Here is a 19,098-nt window from a genome sequence, read left to right on the forward strand (position 1 = left end):
CATTTAAGAAATGCTCAGAGACAAGAAGGTAATGAAACAAGAATACCCTCAACTAACTTACTGTTTTCATCTGAATCAAGTCACATTTGGCCAGACATGTGACAAATCAAGAAGTGCGTTTCAGGTCCCTTACACTAAAACTTACCATCTAAAAGTTCCAACGTCACAGTGGCGTCAACATACTCCCACCAGTGCTTCCCGTCAGTTGAGACTGGGATCTCCCAGTTGGACCACTTGCAAGCCAGATGGATGCAGACACAGGCCACCACAGGAGGTGTGTACTGCAGGCTAAATGTGGTCAAATGCAGGCTGACATCAAAGGGAAGGAAACAGAGAGTGTCATGAGCCCTCGATTCTCAACCCTAAACTAAAACTCTCCATTATTAAAAAAACAAAAAACAAAAAAACAAAAAACAAAAACCACAGGAGAGCGACAAGGGCAAGAAATCTCCTATGCTCTGATTTAGCACTCAATTTCTTTCTTTAAAACATTTCATTTCAATTATGTGTACGTGTCTGTTGGGGACAGGGGTACATGCACATGAGAAAAGGTATCCAGGGAGGCCGGAGGTTTCAACCTCCCAGTGCTGGAATTCATTACAGCTCACGGTGTAGGTACCTCCCCACAATGGATGGTGGGATTGGAACTCGGGTCCTCTGGAAGGCTGCATGTGCTGCTCTGAACCTGACTCTTCTCTCTAGCCCCTCAAAATGACTTTGTATTAAAATACTGCTCAGGCTAACATTTCTAAATTTCCTATTACCACACAATCTACAATGATTAATAAACAAAAAATAAAAACAAAAATAAAAGAAGAAAAAGAGCTAGGTAACTATGGTGATGCACGCCTTTAATCCCAGCAATCAGGAGGCATAGGCTAGCAGATCTCTGTGACTTTGAAGCCAGCCTGATCTACAAGCACACTTTAAGAGCAGAGTTACTTAACTGTGATCCAGTCACAAACCAAAAACAAAACAAAAAAAAAACCCACAAAAAACAAAAAAAAAATGCAAAAAGCCAAAGCCAACACAGTAGCAGATGCCTATAATCTCCTATAATCCCAACACATGGAATGTCAAAATTCAAGGCTAGTCTGGGCCATGAGACCCTGTCTCAAAATAATCAAAAGAAAAAATAAAATAAAGAACAGTTACTCGAGTATAAACATACCTGATAGTTTTCCCCCAAAAGATGTCATCTGGTTTTTAGATAGGGACTCATTCTTTGGCTGCCCTGAAACTCACAGCGGCCCTGTCTCCCAAAAGCTGAGGAGCACAGACTGAGCCACCATAATACCTGACTCTTACCTCATAAAGTTTTCGTTTCTCCTCCCTCTGTTTGTGTGTGTGCCTGTCTGTGTTAGTAAGAAGATGGGGTCTTACATCACACAGAATGACCTTGAACTTGCTATAGTTCAGAGGATGACCATGAACTACTGATTCTCCTGCCTCTGGTCCCTGAGTGCTGGGATCACAGATGTGAGCCACCATACTCAATGTATTCAGGGTTGGGAATTAAACTCAGGAATTGGTGCATGCTTGGAAAGTACTCTAAGAACTGCGTTACATCCATAGCACTCTACCCGCTTACTCAAATTAAAAATCTTACACTTGATGACTGATGACATTAGTTTCTCGGAACAAACAATAAGGGAAATCAGACACAAGAACAAGCAAGTCACTTAGCAGAACAACTTATATACTGATAACTATTTTTTAAAGAAAAATATATTGCAAATTCTTATATACTAAATGCCCATTGCTTGAGCAGAAGAAAATCAACAACCCCTAAAATTACATCAATTTTCAGAATTATGCTCTTAGATATTTTATAGCAAAGTTAATACATATAATTGGGAAGGCTAAATAATTACAAAACCCTAGCAAATTAAAAGGTATAATGTAAATGCAAGGTACATAGAGTCTGCAGGAAAATCCACACTCTCCAGAGCACCGTCTATAACACATTATATCACAGATTATTTCCATGGTCTTTTGGCTCTAGTTTATTAAGTGACCCTCTATACCCCTCAAAATGTGGCAAATCCAGCCCAACCAAATTCCAAACCCAAAAACAGAAGGAAAAAAAAATAGAAATATAAACCTGTTGGTTGCCATGAAGTAAGATGTCTGTGCTAAGTCCTTGCTTGCTAACAAAAACAAAAGAGAAAAAAGTTATTAGTTCCATTCTTCTGGACAAACATAGTATTGTTTTATAGCACTACGAACATTATAAACTAGGCAGACAATGCCTGAGTGCGTGGAATTTACATTCTACCCAAGGAAGCTGACCAAGGTTTGTGAGAAGGTGAAATAGGGTGCTTCAATTTGACCTAGGGTCTTTTTCAGGCAAAGTACAGGTTCTACTACTGATTTCCAAGCATTTTGATTGTTTTTTTCAAGACAGGGTTTCTCTGTGTACATCAGGCTGTCCTCCAGCCTCTAAATGCATGCACCACCACTACCCAGCTACTTCAATGTTTTTAAAATATGCAGAACTGACAAAACTTGGGCAGGTGATGAGGTAAAGTACGTGCCACCAGTCTGACAACATGAGTTCCACATGATGGAAGAGAACTGACTCCCAAAAGTTATCTTCTGGCCTCCTCCACACAGGCCAAGTGGCACATAACTACCATCCCCACCTTCCACCCCGACACATAAAGCAAACTTAAATTTTAATGTATAGAACTTGGGGAAACTGGGAATTTTCTGGAAATTCAATTTTCATGAGATACTATTAATATGAAAATAAGGCTAATTATCAACTCAGCATATAAAACTCCATAAGACATCTACATGCACTATGATATCCAGACCTTTTGTCTCGGAATAAAACCCAGGCTCCATGTGTATTAGTAAATGCTCTACCAACTGAGTTCTATGCCCAGCCTCACATTTCCTTTGTTTGCTATTTGTGTTATTGATTAGGTCTCACTATGTAGCCCAGGCTAGCCTAGAATTTGCAATAATCTTCTTGCCTCAGCCTCCCAAGTACTAGGAATGCAGGTATGTCACAACTGGCACCCCAGATATTATTGATACTATTTAAATAAAAGGAACCTTTAAGGATTAGGGACATAACTCAATGGCAGAGCACTTGCCTAACATATACAAGGCCCTACATTTAAACACTATAGCAAAAAAAAACAAAAAACAAAAACCAACCAAAGCTGGGAATGGTGGTGCACACCTTTAATTCTAGCACTTAGGAGGCAGAACTCTTGAATTCTACTTAAGTTCCAGTCCAGCCAGAACTACATAGTAAGACTGTGTCTCAAAAATGAAAAAAAAATTAAATTAATTAATTAGTTAAATTAATCATTTAAGAACTACTTTTTAACTTGGGACTGAAGAGACGGTTCAGTGATTAAGAGCACTGGCCTTTCTTCCAGAGAACTAGGGTCTGATTCCCAGCACCTTCAAGATGGTTCACAACCATCTACATATCTGATCTGATGCCCTCTTCTGGCCTACGAAAGTACTAGTCACACATGTCCTACAAAGTCATAAACTCAAGCAAAACACTCAAACACATAATAAATAAATAAACAAATAAGTAAATATATCATCCCCAATGGTTTATCAGTAATAAAAATAAGTTCAAATGAATTCTATATCATTGGGGTTTCCTTTAATTAGACATGAACTAAGATAAGATCATCCACTTTAAAAAAAAAATAAACCGGTGGGGGGGGGGGGTAGGGCACTGGAATCCCACAGCATGTGTGAAAGTCAGAGGACAACTTTTACAAGGCAGTTCTTTCCTCCCACTGTGGGATCCAGGGCTCAAACTCAGGTCATCAGGCTGGTGAGGAAAGTAATTTTTACCTACTGAGTCATCTTGTTGGCCCAAGACCACCAACTTTCAAGATTTTCTGAAAAATACTTTAGATACATGTGACTTTTCCAGACCTACCCTTACACTGGCAAATACCCTCAACCAAACAGACGTTATCTCTTAGTTTCTTTTCCTGTTGGTCCATAAAATACCCTAACATCCTATGGTTTTCTGCTCAGAGTATGGTGCATCACAGTGGGAAGTAGGGCTGCAGAGCCTAAGCAGCTGCTCAGCTGCCACTCAGCTCCTTCCTCCACTATGGGTGAGGCCTTCTTATCTCAATGAATATATCAAGATCATTGACCACTGAACACCCAGAGGTCTGGCTCCCAAGTGATCCTGTCAAAATGACAAGTAATGCTAACTTCATATTCTCATTAAGATGGTTGAAAAAAAGCACTTTTTCCAATAAGTCAGAACCAAGTGTCTGATCCTAGCCAAACAGGCCACTTAGTATGGGCAAAGCAGCTGTGCTGTGCTGTGCTTTAGTCCAAAGCCAAGCATAGCCCCAAATAACTAAACAATTCAAGACAATTAGGGTTACTTACCCCGAACAAGCTGGGTACACTTTACCACATGTGTATGTGGGTGATCAATTGTTAGTTCAAACCCTTTAAAAGAACATACACACATTTTATAGCTCTTCTGTCTGAATCATTAACAGCCTGTTCATTTTTCTCTTCCAAAAGTACTGTGCAAGAACTAAATCACACAGAGCATTTGGTTTTCTCCAAGATTCAGATCACTAAAGAAACAAAACCTCTAAACTCAATCTTTTTTTTAGGTGGCTGGAGAAATGCCTCAGTGGTTTAGAGCACTTGTTGCTTTTGCAGAAGGCTGGGTTTGGTTCTGAACACCTAGATATCAAGCCTAGAGTTGTTTCATGAATGCTAAGCATTCTACCAACTGAGGATATCCTCAGTCCCTTAGAGGTCAGCAGCGAAAATAGTGTGGCAGGACCTCATTCTGTGGCTGAGGTCGGCTGCAACTCTCTTGGCAATGCTGCTTCTGCCTCTGCCACCTGAGAGCTGGATTAGAAAATTCAAACTCAATCCTCTCCCCTCATTGTGCCTTTTCATCAGCTCCATTGGATAGAATGTGTACTGCTTGTTTTGTCTTATTTCTTTTGTTGTTGTTGCTGTTTTGTTTTTTGTTTTATCCCATTTCAAAAGATCATTACCAAAATTACAAAACAGGGTCAATACATTGAAAAAAAATAATAATAGTAAAAGTAACAGCCGGATGGTGGTGGTACACACCTTTAATCCCAGCACTCAGGAGGCAGAGGCAGGTGGATCTCTGTGAGTTCGACGCCAGCCTGGTCTACAGAGCTACTTCCAGGACAGCTAGGGCTGTTGCACAGAGAAACCCTGTCTTGGGGGAAAAAAAGTAACTTAAGTAAACTTTCTTTGAGAACATAAATACAAATTTCAGCCATGCATAGGCGGCACACTCAGAAGGCTGACAGTGTTTGCAAGTTTGAGGCTAATTTGATCTACATATATAGTGAGTTCATGGGCCAGACTGAGCTACATGCTAAAACATTGTCTCAGATACTTAAAAACATAAACTAGACATGATGTCAACTATTCGAATAGAAAAATTAATAACTGTGAATTAAGACTGAACTTGTTTCTATCTAATAAAGGTATCACTAGCCAGTTATGCTGGCACACACTTAATCACAGCACTAAGAAGACAGAAGCAGGCAGATCTCTGAGTTCGAGGCCAGCTACTCTACAGAGTGCGTTCTTTTTTGTCTGTTTGCTTGTTTTGGTTTTTCAAGAGAGGGTTTCTCTGTAGCTTTGCAGCCTGTCCTTGTAGACCAGGCTGGCCTCAAACTCAAAGATTTCCCCACCTCTGTCTCCCCACAAGTGCTGGGATTAAAGGCGCGCGCCACCACTGTCCAGATTACAGAGTGAGTTCTAGGACAGCCAGGGCTACACAGAGAAAACCCACACCAAAAAGTCTTATAATTCAGGTCTATTTAAAGGAAAAAAACAATTGGCCAGGCTTCACGGCAACATTGCAGCAAAAGCCTTTAATCCCAGCATGCTCAGGAGGCAGAGGCAGGTGGATCTGAGTCTTTTAAAAAACTGTCAAACTATTAAAAAGATAAACTGTAAATCTTACAATGAAAAAAATTAAATACAAAATCCTGGCTGATAGGCAGAGGCAGGCAGATCTCTGTGAGTTCGTGGCCAGCCTGATCTATAGGAGCTAGTTCCAGGGCAGGCTCCAAAGCTACAGAGAAACCTTGCCTGGGGTGGGGGGGGAAGATCCTGGCTAATGGCTGTTTCAAGGACCACCCTACACCTACACTGTGGAAACAAACCAGGCTAAACTATACGCTCCACAGCCACTATTACCCAGTAACAGACAATTCCCAAACCCTTCAAAAGGTTTTCTCCCAGTTTTACAAAGTTTTAACATAAAATCATTATTCCACACATAATTTTTCAATGATTTTAAGGAAAATAAACTTACCAAGGGTCTGCAAAATTATGCTCTCTAAAATCACCAGATCTTGAACTTGTTGTAGGTATGCCTATGGGAAAGAATACAGAAATTACATCCCACAAAAGGGTAGACAATTTTAAAAAGCAAAATAATAAAAATATGGATGGAGGTCACTGAAAGGTGGCTGAAAAGTTAATTAGGTTTGAGTCCCAGAACCCAGATGGCAGGTCACAACCATCTGCAACTTCAGTTTCAGGGAATCCGACGCACTCCTCTGGCCTTCACAGGTAATACATACATGTGGTTCACGTAACATGTGGGCAAACACTCAAACTCAGAAATTTTTAAATCTTGAGAGGGGTGGTATGGGAGAAGCTGAGTTGAAACTGGAATAGAACCTCTATCCACAGGACGAAAGAGTCAGCACATCAAATCTTACTTTCTTTTTCTTTCTTTGCTGTTTTATCAAGACAGGGTTTCTCTGTAGCTTTGGAGCCTGTCCTGGAACTTGCCCTGTAGACCAGGCTGGACTTGAACTGAGAGATACGCCCACCTGAGTTCCAAGTGCTGGATTAAAGGCCTGTGCTACCACTGCCTGGCAAGCCAGCACATCAAAAGACAACACTTTACTACTAGTACAAGGCTACCAAAAAGCAGCATTTTATTTATTTTCAGATTGACATTTTAAATCTAAAAAATCTGATAATTTGGTGATGAGAAATAACACACCTTTTTAAAACCCATCACATTTTATTTGCAGACCCTTTAACAGCACTAAGTATCTAATTGATTGTATTAATTGTCATGGACCTTAATACGGTTTAACAAGAGACATATTGTAGTTAACTTCACACTAAAAACTTTGTACTAGTAAAGCAAGTAAGGATATAAACTATGCTAGCTAGCCCTCTTTTCCGTATATTGGAGAAAACATCTTCCTATTACCACCTCATACAACTACTCAGGTAAGAAATTATGTGAGTCAGGTGGTCATGGCACACGCCTATAATACCAGCACTCAGGCAGAAGCAGGTAGATCTCTGTGAATTCAAGGCCAGCCTGGTCTATAGGGCGAGTTCCAGGACAGGTACCAAAGCTACACAGAGAACTTTTTTATCTTGAAAAACAAACAAACAAAAAAAAAACAAACAAAAAAGGAAGGAAGGAAGGAAGGAAGGAAGGAAGGAAGGAAGGAAGGAAGGAAGGAAGGAAAAGAAAAAAATAAATTATGTGAACATGCTTTGGAGACTGAAACTGTTTGAATATGAAGTCTCCCATATGTTAAAGGGTCTAAGTATTGGGCTGGAAAAATGGTCAGCAGTTAAGATGTTGTCACACAAGGCTGGCAACTTGAGTCCAACCTCAAGAATTCAAGTAGGGGGCTGAAGAGATGGCTCAGCAGTTAAGAGCATTGCCTGCTCTTCCAAAGGTCCTGAGTTCAACTCCCAGCAATCACATGGTGGCTCACAACCATCTGTAATGGGGTCTGGTGCCCTCTTCTGGCCTGTAGGGATACACGCAGACAGAATATTGTATACATTATATATAGAACTGAAGGATTATGAAATTAGTGGCAATAAAGTAATCCTTAAATATTTGTTTTAAAAAAATTCAAGTTAAGGTGGAAAGAGGCCTAGGCCACAAGGTTGTATTCTGGCTTCATAGTCTGTGGCAGATTGGCTGGCATGTATGTATAGAGGTACAGCATACACTAATAAATAAAAATTAAACTTTTAGGTCTGTCAGCTCTTAGGAAGTAATTGGATCATGAGGGCTCTGACCTCATCTGTAGATTAATCCAGAGATGCAGTTATCTGATGGCATTTAGGGAGGTGAAAGAAACAAAAGGCAGGGCTATGAAGTAAGTCACAGAAACAGTGCACTTGAAAGAGAGCATCTTGTCCCTGGCTCTTTACTGTTTGATACTCTGGTTACTACCTGCCAGGTGAGCACTTTGCTCAACCACCTGCTTCATCCTGGTCACGACATTCTGCCTCATAACCTGGACCCAAAAGTAATACAACTAAGTAACCACAGGCTGAAACTTTTGAAACTGTGAACCAAAAGGAATCCCTCCTTCCCTTAGGTTGTTTATGTTGCAACTTAGTGGGGAAAAAAAATAAACGTATCAATGCTCACTTTAATAGTACATATACTAGGGGCTGGAGAGATGGCTTAGAGGTTAAGAGCTTTGCCTGCTCTTCCAAAGGTCCTGAGTTCAATTCCCAGCAACCACATGGTGGCCCACAACCATCTGTAATGGGGTCTGGTGCCCTCTTCTGGCCTGCAGGCATACACACAGACAGAATATTGTATACATAATAAATAAATAAATATATTTAAAAAAATAGTACATATACTAAAATTGGAATAATATAGAAATTTTCAACAGGAAAATATGTAATCACAGATACACATAAATGTGTTTAATTAAACACACAATAAATAATTTTTTAAATAAATGGATAAAACCAGGAGTCACCCTTCTCTAAGAAAGCCAAGGACATAGCCAGGTGATGGTGGCATACAGCTTTAATCCCAGCACTAGGGAGGCAGAGGCAAGTTTCAGGATAGCCAGGACTGTTACACAGAGAATTAAGAGTATTTTGATATAGAGACTAGGATAAAAAGAAATCTATGTAGGTGACATGATTCTTTGCTCTTACGAAACTTTTATGACAAGCTTTTTATTTTAGAAATTAAACACTGAAAAGTTGAACAGCCCAGATTCAAGTTACAAAACGACATTATGACTTTTTCAAAAGTATAGTTACCTACCTCGCTCCTCGTGTCAGGAAGTGACTCCTGTGGATGGAGGCAAGTATGTGCTACCTTGATGACATGTTCCAGTTTTTTTGGCTGTTCTTCCACTTTTGCTGCTAGAAACAAGGCTGCTGGAGCCATAGACTTCATAGAAGAAAAAAAAGGTCACACTTGTTATTGATTTCTAAGTGATAATAAATCCAAGAGGAGCTAAATCTCAATCAAGTCTCTGGCACATGTCATACCTCTCATTTACACTTGCCCTGGACTTTCAAATCAGACAGCAATCCTTCAAAAGGTCAGGTGTGTATGTGAGGAGACTGCAGACAGAAGCTGTTCCCACTGAAAAATCACCATTATGTTTGTTGTTTGCTTGCTTTAGGTGAGATCTCACTGTAGAGCTCAGGATGGTTTAGAACTCAGTATTTATATTGCCCAAAATAGCCTCTAACTAACTGGTGAAACTTCTGCCTCCTTCAGCCTCTTGGATGTTGGGACAATAGGTGTGAGCCACCAGGCCAAGGTCCTTCTGCAGGGATAGCTATGTGGTGACTGCTAATGACAAAGAATTGACACAAATGCTTTGAGACCAAACACTGGTGATGGTTACCTGATATTGTGAATATGAGAAGGGGCAGTGAATTAAAGAATTTTAAAAAATAAATTTGGAGGCTCAGCAAATTAAGTGAGGACATACAAGAAATCCAGGTGCTGCACATCTACAACACCAGGGCTGCGGTGTAGTAGTAAGCTTCAGAGGTCACCCAGTCTAGCAAAAACGGTATGCTCCAAGTTCAGGAAAAGAACTTATTTCAAAAAATAATTGAGAGCAATAGAAGACTTGGAGTCTACTTCTAGTCTCTGCCCCCTACACGCAGGCAAGCACACAAATGTATTTAACACACACTAAATAAAAACTTTTTTTTTTAGTGCGGTAGCCCACACCTGCAATCCCAGCACTCAGGAGGCAGAGGCAGGTAGATCTCTGAGTTCAAAGCTAGCCTGGCCTACATGAGACTGTCTTAAAAAGGGGGGGGGGCTGGAGAGATGGCTCAGAGATTAAGAGCACTGACTGTTCTTCCAGAGGTCCTGAGTTCAATTCCCAGCAACCACATGGTGGTTCACAGCCATCTGTAATGAGATCAGGTGCCCTCTTCTGGTCATCAAGCATACATACAGACAGAACACTGTATACATAAAAAATAAATAAATCTTTTTAAAAAAAAGTCAGACAGTAGTGGTACACGCCTTTAATCCCAGCTCTTGGTAGACAGAGGAAGCTTCTGTGTTCAAGGCCAGGCTAATCTACAAAGCAAATTCCAGAACAGTCAAGGCTACACAGAGAAACCCTGTCTTAAAAAACAAAAAAATAAAAAGTAAAAAAGCTACAAAGTATTAAACTCACAAGATAGAAAATATTTAGGAGAGGAAAGATAATTTAAGCCAATAGGCAAGTAGATAAAGATCTCAGAGACTAACTATGCAAGATTATACAGCAACCGAAACATTGTAATACTTACTTGCAACCCTACTGCTATCTAAATTACAATTTTCTAGACTTAAGGCTGGCACGCCACAAAGATACTTACTTGCACAACCTTCCTTATCCTTTTACTCGTCTTAAAAAGCTAAAAGGGAACTAGTCTAGACATCCACCTACTGATGAATGGACTTAAAAACAAAACAAAACAAAAAAACCAAAAACAACAACAACAACAAAACCCAGGGCCCTGGGAGTGTAGCTCAACTAGCAGACTGACGTCTGATCTGTATAAAGTTCTAGGCTTGATTCCAGTCGACGCTCCTTCATTATAATTTCCAGGGACTGAACTCAGGTTTGACCATAAGCACCTTTCTCAATGTTATCCTCAAAATGGAAACCCTGTATTTCAGTCTCCTTAATACCTAGGCTTACAGGCACATGTACTTAATTAACTCTGAGAGGAATTTTTATACAAGTTTAGAATATAAATTTTCTTTGCAAAAAATTAAATAAATAAAAAGGAAAGAGGGCTGAAGTGGTTAAGAGCACTGCGTGCTCTTCTAGAAGTCATAAGTTCAATTCCCAGCAACCACAAGGTGGCTCACAACCATCTATAATAGGATCTGGTGCCCTCTCCTGACTTGCAGGCAGAACACTATATACATAATAAATAAAATCTCTTAAAAAAAAAAGGAAAAAAAAGAAAAAAATTAATACCACTTTTTTAAAAAAAGGAAAGAAAAAGATAAGACAGCTAATATTTACCATATTTATTTATATTTATTATGTTTGCTTTGGAAAGAAACTCAGAAAATTAATCAGTTTAAATCCCATCAACTCCTTTAAAAACAGGTACTATTATGCCAGGTGATGGTGGCAGGGCAGGGAGGCAGAGGCAGGAGGATTTCTGTGAGTTTGAGGCCAACTTGGCCTACAAGAGCTAGTTCCAGGACAGGCTCCAAAGCAACACAGAGAAACCCCCTGTCTCAGAAAACAAATAAAACAAAAAACCAAACCAAACAAAAAACCCAGGCACTATTACTGAACATAAAACCCAGAAATCGGAGGCATATGGACACCTACACAAAGCCACACAACTAGTAAGCAGATCAGCAGAACTCCAAATCTAGACACATCTGACACCAGCAGATATACTCAGCAAGTAAGGGCAAAATATATCCAAATATGTTGTTATTAAAATATGGGTCCTGTTTTCTTTTGGTGCTATGAACTGAACTCAAAACCTAAAATGCTAAATACACACTGTACTGTGTCATATACTTACCCCCAAGGATTTTTAAACGTATAAAATACAACATAAATACAAAACAGCAGAATTTAACGGTTTACGTTTTCTCACTTGAAAAGACTTAAGACAGCATACGTGGAAATTCAGTTGGTGAATCCAGAATTTAAGTGAAATGAAACAATGGAGGGGGAGGGGGCATTTGATTACACTACTGGGAACAGTATACTGATTTGGAGAGGGAGGTTCTCTGTATAACCCTGGCTGTCCTGGAACTCACTCTAAATCAGACTGTCCTTCAACTCATAGAGATTCACCTGCCTCAGCCTCCAAACTGCACCATCAGCACCCAGCTGAGAAATGGTCTTTTAAACAAAGTACTAGTTTAAGTACAGAAAGAGTCATGAATACTGTATGTCAAATATTGATCAATGATTACAGGGCAGTTTTCAGTTGTTAAAATTTTTACCACGCAAATGTATATTTGTAATTGTTATAGTGCACTGGTTATGGATCTTGGTTTACTGATACAAATTTAAGATAAATTTTGTTTATATATATATATATGTATATATATTTCTGCTCTTGATTAAGGTATTGTGTTTGTGCAGCTCATTTAAAAATATAATGTATAGGGGGTGTGGGGGAGCAGGAGGGGATTGGGAGGAGGAAAGGAAGTGTAAATAATTGAATGGAAAAAAATAAAATAAAATAAAAATCCAACCCAGGATCAACTGGCTCCAAAAAAAAGGAATGTATAATTAAGAAATATAGGTTAATAAATAAATAATCATCTATAATAGCCAAGTAGTCATGTTAGTTAGCTTTTCTAGATATATTGAGATATATTTCAGTAAGACAGATAATCTTCAAACTTTTCAAAGACCCACGGAATATGGCATTTAAAATGTTTTAAGAACTTAAGACTTTTCATGACAGATACATCTGCTCCTGGCAGCACCAATCTACTTCAAGAGGATGATGGGCGTGGAAGAGGCTCCTAATGGAATTGGCTAGCCATTTGAGCAACCAATAGCTCTTGCCTGGACTGCTTGATGTTATGCTGTATGAACTGGACATGCAGGACCCACAGAAAAATGACCACTGAACTTGACTAAAGGTGAGATGGTCCTTCGGGGTTCCTGCTTCATGAAAGAACAAAACAAAAAGAGTCTGCTAGACATTCTGCAGGACACAGAAGAAAGTGACTGACAAACTGACAATATAGGTGGAACTGTCTTTGAAATTTTCTGCTTCATTGAAAAGTCTGCCAGATACTATGGGCCAGTAGGCTGAAGATTGGATGCCCCAATGTTACAGAAGAACTATGGGTGACTGTCCAGACAGTGAGATGTCTCTGTCAATTCTAGAGTTTTGAAAGTTGCTTATAGTGCACTTCCTATTAATTTAGGTAATAGTATATCCTTCTGGAGTCTTTGATGGAGTTGAAGAATAGTTATAATATTATATTCTTGCTTGATAACTGTTTTGCTATATAAATTTACTGTGTTAAAGTTAAAACCTTCCTTTTTATTCCAACAGAAAAGGGGAGGCGATGTGGGATTCCCCTCTGTATGCTGTGAATATGTTTTACTGCCATTGTTTAATAAAGAAGCTGCTTTGGCTAATGGCTTAACAGAATATACCCAAGCTGGAAAAGATATATAGAAAGTAAGCGGAGTCAGAGAGAAGCCATGTAGCTGCCCACAGGAGACAGATGACCCAAAACCTTGCCAGTAAGCCACAGCCACATGGCAATGCATAGATTAATAGAAATGGGTTAATTTAAGATATAAGAGTTAGCCAGAAAAAAAAAGAGTTAGCCAGAAATATGCTTAAGCTATTGACCAAACATTGCAATTAATACAGATTTCTGTGTGATTATTTCAGGTCAGGGCAGTGGGGAAACTAACTAGCAGCCTCCCCCAACATGTAATAAATAAAAATTCACAAGGCAGCTAGCAAGATAGCTCAGCAGCCTAATGTGCAACTGCCCAAACTTGACAACCTGAGTTTAATTCCCCAGAACCCATGCAGGAAAAAAGAGAACCGAAACTTGTCCTCTGATCTCATATGTGCACCACAGCATGTGAGTTGCACTCACATATAATCACATCATGCACACACAATAAAAAAAAAAAATCCACAAGGGCTGGCATGACAGACTTAACATGAATGCCATAATGTCTTGTTTTGTTTTTGTTTTGTTTTGTTTTTTCGAGACAGGGTTTCTCTGTAGCTTTGGTGCCTGTCCTGGAACTAACTCTTGTAGGCCAGGCTGGCCTCAAACTCACAGAGATCCCCCTGCCTCTGCCTCCCGAGTGCTGGGATTAAAGTTGTGCGTCACCACCACCTGGCCTGCCATGATGTTTTAAATCCTCTCAAATTTAATTTTAATTTATCATAGTTAAATCCAACTTATAAGGGTAGTATTTTGATGTGTTAATTCCAAAATATACCCTCCCCCAAAATCAATACTCTAAACATCAACTACTTTAAAAGTTAGGGCACCAACTGTGGTCGTGTTTGCTTTTAATACCAGCACTCAAGAGACAAAAGCAGGTGAATTTCTGAGTTCAGGCTACATGTCAGGACAGGGCTACATAGTGAGGACCTGTGTCAAATCAAGACACAAATAAAACAAAGGATATAATATCCAAAAGGATGTCTCTCTAATTAAATGATAATCAGCTCATTTGTTAATTCTTCCAGCTTACTGCAGGTACTTTGGAAATAAACAGATTAATGTCTGTCTTAACTAAAGTTAACACACAGGCAATAAGTGTGTCATTTAAATAAAAAGAACATATATGCTAACACATAAATGCAGACTGAACAACCTTTAAGATTCCACTCTAAATTTCAAATCTATTTTCTTTCTTTCTTTTTTTCCTTCTTTCTGGAGCTGTACAGCCTGTCCTGGAACTAGCTCTTGTAGACCAGGCTGGTCTCGAACTCTGAGATCCACCTGCATCTGCCTCCTGTGTACTGGAATTAAAGATGTGCACCACCACCGTCTGGTTTAAATTTCAAATCTTTGTTGTAATAAAAGAGAAGACTCTACAGGTGTTGCGCCTGCTGCCTTAATGCCAGTGCTTGGAAAATCAAGGCAGCCAGAATTAGATCAAGTCCAGTCATGACTGCATAGTGAGACCCTAATATCAAAGAAAAAAAATTGACCAGGTGTCTCACACCTTTAATCCTAGCACCCAAAGGCAGGCAGATCCCTGTGATTTTCAGGACAACGAAGGCACAGATAAACCCTGCCTCAAAAGAGATGGAAATCTGAACGTAGAAAATTTTCAAAACTACTAAAATAGCAGTGGAATTCCTCTTTAATTTCATTCTTGATTCATTACGTCTGTTTCAGTGCTATTAGACAGCTTCAATGGCTAATTAGAAGTATGGGACTTAAGGGCAGAAAAACGTCAAACTGACTAATCTCTCAAAATTATCAATACTTAACTAAAGATCCCAAGAGTTTCATGTTACTCCTAAGTCTGATTCTGCCAATTTCTTACATTACAGGAATTATAATTACCTTCACAAAGTTTCTTCTTATAATATCAAAACAAAACAACTCAAAATGTCTTATCTGGGTTGAAGACGCTCAGTACTTGGACTCCCAGCACCCACCTAGGGTTGCCCACAGTTGCTTAGGATAGGGAATTCAGCGCCCTCACCTAGCCTCTGTGGGCACGCCCACAATACACTCAAAAAATAAAACTATTTATTTTTAGATGCATTAACCTAACATTTCAAACATGTTTCTTCAAAGACTTTAAAAAATAATGGTAGAATATTTGACCCACTAATCCACAGGGTCTGTTCAAGTCAACCTTTATTACCTTAGGGTTTTGTTTGTTTAAGAAAGGGTTTCTTCTACAGAGAAACCCTGTATCGGGGGAAAAACAACAACAACAACAACAAAACAAAACAAAAAAAAGGTTTCCTGTGTAGCCCTGGCTGTCCTGGAACCTGCCTCTGCATCCTGAGTGGTTGGGATTAAAGAAAGGCGTGCGCCACCACCACCCGGCTTTACTTTGCGATTTTAATTAAAAATAGTCTTACCTGCAACTGAAATATCACTATGTACTCACTCCCAAATCACCAAATGTTAAATAGACTAGTTAACAAAGCTGAAAATAGCATCATATTTACAACTTTGTCCAAGAAAAAATATCCTTTTATTCCTATTCTTCCCTATTTCTAAAAGTCATCTCCCCAGGTATTACCACATTATGCATCTTTCCCTCCAGCTACCCAATGGATTTTACCAAAGGTTTTGCAAAATCTAACTGACATTTGTCTTCTTATGGCCATAAACTTAAGACGCTAGATTCAAACCATTATTTTTTTACCTTAAAATGACCAGCCCTAAATTCTAAAATTAAAACCCTAATCTAATAACAGCCAATCATATGACAACTAGAACCAACCCCAAAAGGATTACTCCATACAAAATTATACTTACATATCGATGAAACTGTGTAAAAGATTGAATCATGTAGAACCGGTGCATATATACTATAGCAGTGTTGATAGTCAGTTGTGAGCTGAATTGCTCAAGTTAAGGCTCAATAACGGACAATATAATCTTCTCCCCACCCCCCAAAAAAGCAAAGCACAGTAGACAACAATCCTACACAAAAGTAACAATCACTGCGTCAAACCAAATAGCAGGTTTGTTTTCCCTTCATTAAAGTATTAACTGCCAATTGACAGCGTGTCTTCTACCTATTAAGTGCTTCATACAAACTTAATGACTGAATAAATAAAACAAGTGGCAAGGTATAAATCAATATGCAGTATAAACACAGCTACATAGGATCTTAAACTTTCCTGCTGTGTCACTTGCCTTCTGCAAAGATGATCCATCAGTTCAGGATATCTTTCATTAAATACACAGCATGAGTGTAAGGGTCAGAGTGCAACTAGCAGGAGTCAGTTATCCGTCCACCCTATGCGCCATAGGGATAAAACTCAGGTCATCAGGTATGGTGGTAAGTGCCTTTACCTGCTGAGCCATCTTTCTTGCCCAAGAATAACAAACTTCAGAAATCAGTTTTTCAGTTCTACTTTTTTTTCTTTCTTCCTTTTTTGGGAGGGTCTGGGGGATGGGTGAGTATGAGGGTATGAGGGTTATTTCAAGGCAGGGTTTCTCTGTGTAGATCAGGCCGTCTCCATCTCCTGAGTGCTGGGATTAAAGGCGCGTGCACCACCATACCCAGCTTGGTTCCACTTCTTTCAGAAAATATCACGACTCCTGAACATGTTTGAAAAGTCTTGATGGTAATCCACTGCAAATAAACTCTTCCCTCCCTCCCACTAATCCAGAATCTCTCATTTGTATGGATATACATCCAAGAGGGGGGGGGGAGGCAACAACGACAACGACACGGGACACACGACCTTATTCCCCAGACCTCAGAAACAAGCAACAATCTGTATAGAGAAGATTGTACGATGGTAACAAGCTTACACACACTTTAAAAAGGTGCCTTAGCCGGGTGGCGGCTAAGGGATAAGGCACAGGCCTTTAATCCCAGCACTCGGGAGGCAGAGACAGGTGGATCTCTGTGAGTTCAAGGCCAGCCTGGTCTACAAGAGCTAATTCCAGGACAGGTGCCTCCCCCCAGCCAAAAAAAGGTCTTAAACATATACAGAAACTCGGAGGTTTAATTGTGCACTGACTGAAGGCTTGGGAAACAATCTGGATTTCAATAGGAAATAACTGGCCAAAAAAGGGGACACCTATTTGGAAGAAATATAGCCCTTAAAACCTAAACATTATAGTCAGAACTTTTTTTTGAGACAGGGTCTCACTTTGTAGCTTTAGCCTGCCTCTACCTCCCCAATGCTAGGATCAAAATATCACTCTTTAAATGCTACATAAGTTGGAGCTGCAGCTAAAAGAAAGTTATATATGAAATGCAAAGAGTTTTTAAACTATTAGTTTTGACACAAATGACTGTGTGTTCTGAAGAAAAAAAAAACGGGGGAGGTAGAAATTATCACTAAATTATCTTTGAAATGTGAAAACGATGAATAATCTATAGGGCCCCGAGAAACAAGAACTTAAAACTCGCCCAAATTACTTAAAACATTATATATCCATACTTAGACCTCCCTACAAACCTAAGTTGACATCTTTCCTTCCTCTTAAATTTTATGAAACAGTTACTAGACCGTCTGAATCTCAGGGTTTTGGCGGACACGGAAAAACAAGAATTAACAGGTTAAACAGCTAGTAAGTGGGAGAAATGGGTTTGGAACCAAAGCTGGGACGCTAATTCTAGATCACCTTCATAAGCCCCGTCGGGTACTGAATTTCCAGAAACCTTTTTTACACACTGGGAAGCAGCGTCAGCCGTAAAACCTCTTAAAAGGAGCCTTTGCTCACGGCAGAAAGGAGACTCTAGAAAGCCACTAAAACAGGTCAGAAATCAGAGGAGAGGGGCTGGGAAGGAGTGGCGAAAGCACAAAGACGGGAGAGGTCCGAATTCCCAGCCGGGCTGGTGGCACCGGTGAGCGAGCGGGAAATTGACTCCGCCTCACTTCCCTCGCGCGAACAGTGGCTCAGTCAGCGCCATTGTGGGCTCTCGCCACTAGACGTCCAGCTCCGGCCACCTTACCTACTCCTGTCCCCTCCAGCGTGCCCGGCCTGACGCCGAAGCGTGGCCGGACGGGCTCCAAGGCCGAAGGCCTAGGCCGCAAGGATACACGTTAAGACGTTGTCCCATGTCCTGGAGTAGATTGGCCGCCTGCTGGCGATAAGATAGTTCTTTATCTGAGTCCACGCCGAAACGACGCGACGGGCTATTTTCCAGCTGTTCTCGAGTAAAATACCACCGTTTGTTGTTGTTCTTCCTCTCTCCCTCCATAGTGCTTCAACCAAAAGGCAGCGGCGGGGGCTGCAAGCACTTCCCAGCGTCACCTAAGCGGCGACACACATCCGCTGTGCCGAGACAACTGCGACGTGACGAACTTCCTCCAAGAGCCGACTGCCAGGCTGTGACATACTTCCGCCCAGGAAGCAGAAGATTCAAGCGCCTACTTCCGGAATGAACCCTCCGACACCCTGTAGACGAATCAACAGCCTATCAGCGACTAGGACCGAAGTCACGGCCAGGACGCAGGCGCGGGTCACGTGACTCCGGGGCGGTCTTCAAAGTTGTTCTTTAAAAAATCTCGCCTTTTCCCGCGATAACTGTGCCGAGTCCGCCTAGCCGATGGCCTCTGCCTGCTGCCTATCACAGTGCCTGGGTCTTTCCCGAAGCCCTCGCGTTGGAAGCCCCTTTATAA

At 40.4% G+C, this 19,098-nt stretch overlaps 1 protein-coding gene across 2 annotated transcripts in view; it reads right to left on the reverse strand.

Annotated features, from left to right (window-relative positions):
• Positions 1 to 18,798, reverse strand: part of Ccnt1 (cyclin T1) — a 27,064-nt gene extending 8,266 nt beyond the window's left edge. The window contains exons 1-7 of one of the 2 annotated variants that reach the window (XM_048444684.3): positions 18,517 to 18,798; positions 16,268 to 16,349; positions 9,080 to 9,208; positions 6,329 to 6,389; positions 4,390 to 4,452; positions 2,105 to 2,150; positions 146 to 309 (exon numbers count right to left, since the gene is read on the reverse strand). In XM_048444684.3, the coding sequence (XP_048300641.1) occupies positions 146 to 309; positions 2,105 to 2,150; positions 4,390 to 4,452; positions 6,329 to 6,389; positions 9,080 to 9,208; positions 16,268 to 16,349; positions 18,517 to 18,677 (706 nt within the window). In that variant the 5' untranslated portion in view covers positions 18,678 to 18,798. Of the gene's footprint in view, positions 1 to 145; positions 310 to 2,104; positions 2,151 to 4,389; positions 4,453 to 6,328; positions 6,390 to 9,079; positions 9,209 to 16,267; positions 16,350 to 18,516 lie in introns of those variants that run through there. The other variant, XM_085678721.2, reaches the window with a different exon arrangement.
• Positions 18,799 to 19,098: the final 300 nt, after the last annotated feature.

Source organism: Myodes glareolus, chromosome 19 (assembly GCF_982192425.1).
Source record: "Myodes glareolus chromosome 19, mMyoGla1.1, whole genome shotgun sequence".
Lineage (NCBI taxonomy): Eukaryota > Metazoa > Chordata > Mammalia > Rodentia > Cricetidae > Myodes > Myodes glareolus.